The sequence below is a fragment of the Pimephales promelas genome, chromosome 4 (assembly GCF_988280905.1).
Source record: "Pimephales promelas chromosome 4, fPimPro1.hap1.1, whole genome shotgun sequence".
In the NCBI taxonomy this organism is placed as follows: Eukaryota; Metazoa; Chordata; class Actinopteri; order Cypriniformes; family Leuciscidae; genus Pimephales; species Pimephales promelas.
In genome coordinates this window covers 3,584,811-3,590,810 of record NC_142772.1, presented here as the reverse complement: position 1 = coordinate 3,590,810, position 6,000 = coordinate 3,584,811, and the positions used below count along the sequence as shown (strand labels likewise).

The 6,000-nt window shown below is 40.6% G+C and overlaps 1 protein-coding gene across 5 annotated transcripts in view; it reads right to left on the bottom strand.

Moving 5' to 3' along the window:
- Nucleotides 1-546: 546 nt before the first annotated feature.
- Nucleotides 547-6,000, bottom strand: part of dlg4a (discs large MAGUK scaffold protein 4a) — a 146,417-nt gene continuing 140,963 nt past the window's right edge. For all 5 annotated transcript variants that reach the window (XM_039662424.2, XM_039662423.2, XM_039662420.2 and 2 more), the window contains 3 exons: nucleotides 4,994-5,106; nucleotides 4,781-4,872; nucleotides 547-3,870 (listed from right to left, as the gene is read on the bottom strand). In XM_039662424.2, the coding sequence (XP_039518358.1) occupies nucleotides 3,764-3,870; nucleotides 4,781-4,872; nucleotides 4,994-5,106 (312 nt within the window). In that variant the 3' untranslated portion in view covers nucleotides 547-3,763. The remainder of the gene's footprint in view (nucleotides 3,871-4,780; nucleotides 4,873-4,993; nucleotides 5,107-6,000) is intronic.

Here is a 6,000-nt window from a genome sequence, read left to right as displayed (position 1 = left end):
GAAAAATCCTGGAATGTTTTCATCAAAAACCTTAATTTCTTTTCGACTGAAGAAAGAAAGACAAGGACATCTTGGATGACACGGGGGTGAGTAAATTATCAGCAAAAGTTTTTTTTAAAAATGAATTACTCCTTTAATGAAATCTCACTAAATCCACAGAACCGCTGGACAGTGATGTGTACGCTCCACTGTTTCGTCCTCACGTTAGACCTTGTATATGACGCCCTCTGAGCTCAAAGCACCGGATCGATTTTTACCGCATCGCTGTCACGGCACAAAAGGGTAAAAAAGCCAATTTATCATTCTGCCATTGTCGTGTCGGCCAGGGTGGAAGTGGGCGCTTTGTAACCCCCTATGAATTATGGGTAAAACAGTTTAGAAATGAGTGAGAGGAGTAATTAGGCTTTAGAGTGTTAAACTTGGCTAGCTAAGCTGATTATTCCCTGGCATTACAGCCATTAATTTATCTCATCAAACATAATGAACCCACGATCGTATACCAATAAAAACCAGCGTCATTAAGACCCGCTCCTCTTCACATCATCGACCCGCCGATTAACCAGTGTGGTGATGTCCACTGACTGCCATCAAAGTAGCCTCATTGGTTGATTACAAGAGTTATTTATAATCTGATACACAGCATTAAAACATTACAATACACCATTTTCCTGATGTGTGTGTGTGTGTGTGTGTGTGTGTATACAGAGAGTTTATAGGTGGGCTGAAAGAATGGCCATTAAGGCTACGTTCACACGCCTGCTGACATAAAAATCGCATTGAATTAAACTCTGAGCCAATCGCCTGAGCCGCAAACATCATGTGACTAATCACTCTGGACCCGCACAAGCCCTGAAAAGTGAAGCCAAAGCATCTCGATCGCCCCCCGGTGGCCGGTCCTAGTATAGGTCATAAACCCCGCCTCCCCATGTTATTCAACGGCACGTAATACCATCTAAACACAAATATCGTTTTTCCAAAGATGGTTTCTGTCATTAACGGTAGTTTTTAATCACGCTGATGTAATTTCAAGCGTTTGTTTTTAAAATAAATTTGTTTTTAGTCACGGCGGTGTCATGATTGAGGTTCTCTGAGCGAAGTAGTCACTGAAGCGCCAATTGACTTTTTTTGAGGACTGAGGAGATTGGAGCTTTTAAATTTAATATATACATTTCTATAATTAAATTTTTAAAAAGCGCCGGAGCGTGTGCTTGCGATTGATTCCGCGAGAGTGAGGGGGCGGGGCCTTGATTTCGCGGCTTTACTTCCTGCTCATGTCCGGTCCCGAGATCGCTACTGCGCAGACTCAAGATTCAAGATGTCAGTGGCGGCTTCAGTTCTGACCAATGGAAGAAAGCAAAGGGGCATCGTCCATCTTTTTTTACAGTCTATGCTGTGGACTCGCAGAAAAACATCTTGACGATGCTAAATTTCCAACCCGATCTCATGAGAAAAAAATATTTTTTTACAAGGTGTCGATTTCGTATAAATTTATATGATGGTTTCTATGAAAATGTTCGATTATTTATTTACTTTATTATTTTTTTTAAGGGGTGGTGAAGCTCCGCCCCTTAACCTAACCATCAGTTGGCCATAAGCAAGATCGTATGTATGAATTCACCACAAATTCACCAAAAGATAAAATAGTTCTGAAATGCCGTGAGATTGTGTTGATTTTCCGATGACAGAGCTGTGATGTCAGTGTTCCCCAAAAAAGGGCACTGGAAAAACATGATAAAAAAAATTATGAGATTTAAAGGAATGGATCACTTAAAAATGAAAATCCTGCCATCATTTACTCACCCTCAAGTTGTTCCAAACCTGTATGCATTTCTTTCTTCTGCTGATGGTCTCCATTGACTTCCATAGTATTTTTTGTTTCCTACTACGGAAGTCAATGGGGTCTATGGGAACACAAAATATCTTGTGTTCAGCAGAAGAAAGAAACTCGTACAGCTTTGAAACAACTTGAGGGCGAGTAAATGATGTCAGAATTTTCCTTTTTAAGTGAACTATCCCTTTAAGTTCTATTTCATCAAAATAAGCTGCTACTTAAAGGGATACTCCACTTTTTTTTTTGGAAATAGGCTGATTTTACAACTCCCCCAGAGTTAAACTGTTGAGTTTTACCGTTTTTGAATCCATTCAGCCAAACTCCGGTTCTGGCGGTACCACTTTTAGCATAGCTTAGCATACATCATTGAAGTGGACAAGACCATTAGCATTTCTCAACAAAAAATGACCAAAGTGTTTTGATATTTTTCCTATTTAAAACTTGACTCTTCTGTAGTTACATCGTGCACTAAGACCGACGGAAAATGTAAAGTTGCGGTTTAAAGTTGAAATTAAAGTTGTCGAGTTTTAAATAGGAAAAATATTGAAACTCTGGTCATAGAAATGCTAATGGTCTTAGCTAATGGCTAATGTATGCTAAGCTATGCTATGGATTTAAAAATGGTAAAACTCAACAGTTTAACTCTGGGGGAGTTGTAAAATGGGCCTATTTCAAAAAAAAAAAAAAAAAAAAAGAGGAGTATCCCTTTAAGAAAGGCTTTTAAAGGAGAAGGATGTCCAGAAAAGGGTATAATTACCATGTTTACCGACCAAACCTTGACCTCCGGTGTGTACAACCAGGCGAGTTTACAACCATTTAACATGATATTAGTTATAAAACGCCTGATTTACCTTCACTGTGAAGAAGACTGGCTGTATAAATAAAAATGATAACAACATAAAAGATAAATGTTTGCGGCGTGAACGTAGCCTTCCAGCACAAGTGTGATCTGAACCCACCGGGCACGTTAAAATGACTAAAGTATTACGTTTGATAATTTAGCGATGACTTCAAGATCCAAGGCATGGCTAAAATTCGTTACGTTAGGAGAAGATTAAGGAAGAGCCCGATATTGCACATTAAAGAGCAGTCTGTGTAATAATCCAACCGAGCAAATGAATCTCGCCTCAAAGGAAAACATCAATCAGGCTATTGCAAGGAGATCCAGATAGAAGGCGGCGAATGTTTACATGTAAGCGCGAGGAAATCAAAGAAAACAGAATATCAAGCATGTGGCTTTCTGTGATGATGTGCAGAATCTCTTCAACCCTTTCTTCTCATCCGGTCGATGCGATGAACTAGCTGCAAACGGTTTAAGGGGAACATTCGAACTTCCTGGATTTCAGAAAGCACACATCAAGCACTTCAAATTTTGTAAAAGGGAAATTAAACGCCCTTGATGCTGATAACTGTGGGTGAACGCCAGTCTCTGAGTAGTCGGAATATCTTTGATATTGAAGATTTCAGCGCATTATTGATACTGATAAATATACTTTCATAATTCAGTTCGATCCACCTTTAGTGTTGTAAAACGAGCTCCTATAATCAGGAATCGCTCTTGAAAGTCTCATTCCAGTAAAAGCCAAGGCGGTCGCTCGTCTCTCTCCTCTTCCTGTTCGGAGAGAGCGAGAGGGAATCCGGCGATATACAAAATCTCTTCGTAGCATCCCAGTTCGTGACAGAGTAAAAACAGCTCACCAGTCCTGTGCGAGAGGACGTTATTCAGAGAGAAAGCCAGAAAGAAGCAGAGAAGGACTGAGAGAAAGACAGAGAAAGGAAGTTAAAAGCAGAAAAGGGAAGCTCTCCATCATCATTTCCTGGTGTCTCTGTGATTCCTCCCTCTCTTCTACTCTTCCCATCTCTCTCTCTGTCTGTTTCTCGTGGGCTCTGCGAGTCGGGTCCTCGGTCCAGGCTGAATGGTGGTTTGGACTCTCACAGACGCTCCCTGGTGGGAATCCAGATATAAGGCCCTGACTGCTCCTCGATCACAGTTTTCACCTTGTGATAAACCTCCTCGAAGCTGTCGCCCTCCACGATCGCTGCCAAACAGAGAGCAAAACGATGTTCACATTGTGACTTTTATTATGTAATTGTCCAAGGGGCCAGTTGCACCAGGCTACACTCTAAAGGCCCGTACACACCGGGACGAGTATCAGCGCGCGTTATTCGTCAGCGTTTTTCAACGCGTTTTTTGTGTTCACACCCAAACGATTTTCGCTGACGATGAGCCGAGTAAACATGCAAATTCATTCCCTGACATTAGATGGCGCCAATTTGCTCTGCAATACCACTCCATATCAGTTCTCTTACAGTATTTATATTGTTTTTTCCTCTTGTAACCACAGCCACAAAGCGCCCGTGCCCTCAGATCACTTGGGCATGGCTGTGGTTACAAGAGGAAAAAACAATATAAATACTGATCGTTTTCTCACACAAACCGCTCATTTCCTGTCTTAGGCCATCAATGTGTACTTACATTTACGAGTCATTAAATCATGTTTAATTTGGACTTCTCTGTGCATGCTCTTTGAGGTGGTGACCATAGACCTCCATTACATGACTGACAGACAAGAACGGTTTGACCTAAAAATATCAAAATACTGCGGAAACAAAGACACCTACATCTTGGATGCCCTTGAGGTAAGATAAAACATACCAAAAATTATTTTCAAAGTGAACTATCCCTTTAAGACATGCTGTTTTTGTTGGTAAATAACGGCGCAAATAAAATACCAGTACATTGACTCGCGCAAACCTTACTAAATCAGCTTTCATGATTCACTTATATTCTACTCTTATATTCTACTCTACTCTTATATTCCACAAGAATAACCCTGTCCACGCGCTAATTTTTCACTGCATGTCTTTAGTAAACCCTGACAGTATTTTTTAACGCCAAAATAAAGTAAATCTTTGTTCTTAGTGTGGCCTAGTAATTAGCTGTCTTACCAGAGAAGCACTCCAGGAAATCTTGTTCCAGTTTAATCGCGCGGTCCATCCCTTTCCTGGCTTGTTCCTCAGTTAAGCGTGTGTTGATCTCTCTGGATAACACAGCACAGACCCCATCAGTTGTCAGTTTCGGCAACATGTACAGCTAAACATACACAGGCTCAATTCAAAGCTGATGTCGAAGCATTCGTGTAGTTGTTCGGAGTTACGTACAGGACGTTCTCCAGTGATTTGGGCCGTACGAAGATGGCGATCGGGTGAAGCTGTGCAGCCTGTAGTCTACGAACTGCGTTTGCGGACACATCCAGAATACAGTGCTTTCCCTGCTGCTCACAAAAACAGACACGAACATTAAAGGGATAGTGCACCTCAAAATGAAAACTCTGTCAGTAATTACTCTCCCTCATATTGTTCAACCCCGTAAGACTGTCGTTCATCTTCAGAACACAAATTTAGATATTTTAGATTAAATCTGAGAGCTGGATCCAAGATGGCATCCAAGATGTAGGTTTTTTTTTGGAAATAGGCTGGACATAGAAATTTGGAAATAGGCTGATTTTACAACTCCCCCAGAGTTAAACTGTTGAGTTTTACCGTTTTTGAATCCATTCAGCTGATCTCCGGTTCTGGCGGTACCACTTTTAGCATAGCTTAGCATACATCATTGAAGTTGACAAGACCATTAGCATTTCTCAACAAAAAATGACCAAAGTGTTTTGATATTTTTCCTATTTAAAACTTGACTCTTCTGTAGTTACATCGTGCACTAAGACCGACGGAAAATGTAAAGTTGCGATTTAAAGTTGAAATTAAAGTTGTCGAGTTTTAAATAGGAAAAATATTGAAACTCTGGTCATAGAAATGCTAATGGTCTTAGCTAATGGCTAATGTATGCTAAGCTATGCTATGGATTTAAAAATGGTAAAACTCAACAGTTTAACTCTGGGGGAGTTGTAAAATGGGCCTATTTCCAAAAAAAAAAAAAAGTGGAGTATCCATTTAAGAAAGGCTTTTAAAGGAGAAGGATGTCCAGAAAATGGTATAATTACCATGTTTACCGGCCAAACCTGGAAATAGGCCTATTTTCTGGAAATAGGCCTACATCTTGGATCCAAGATGGCATCCAAGATGTAGGTGTCTTTGTTTCCGCAGTATTTTGATATTTTTAGGTCAAACCCCCTCCATAGGCTTCTTGAGGGATTGAAACTTGCCGGCCCAGA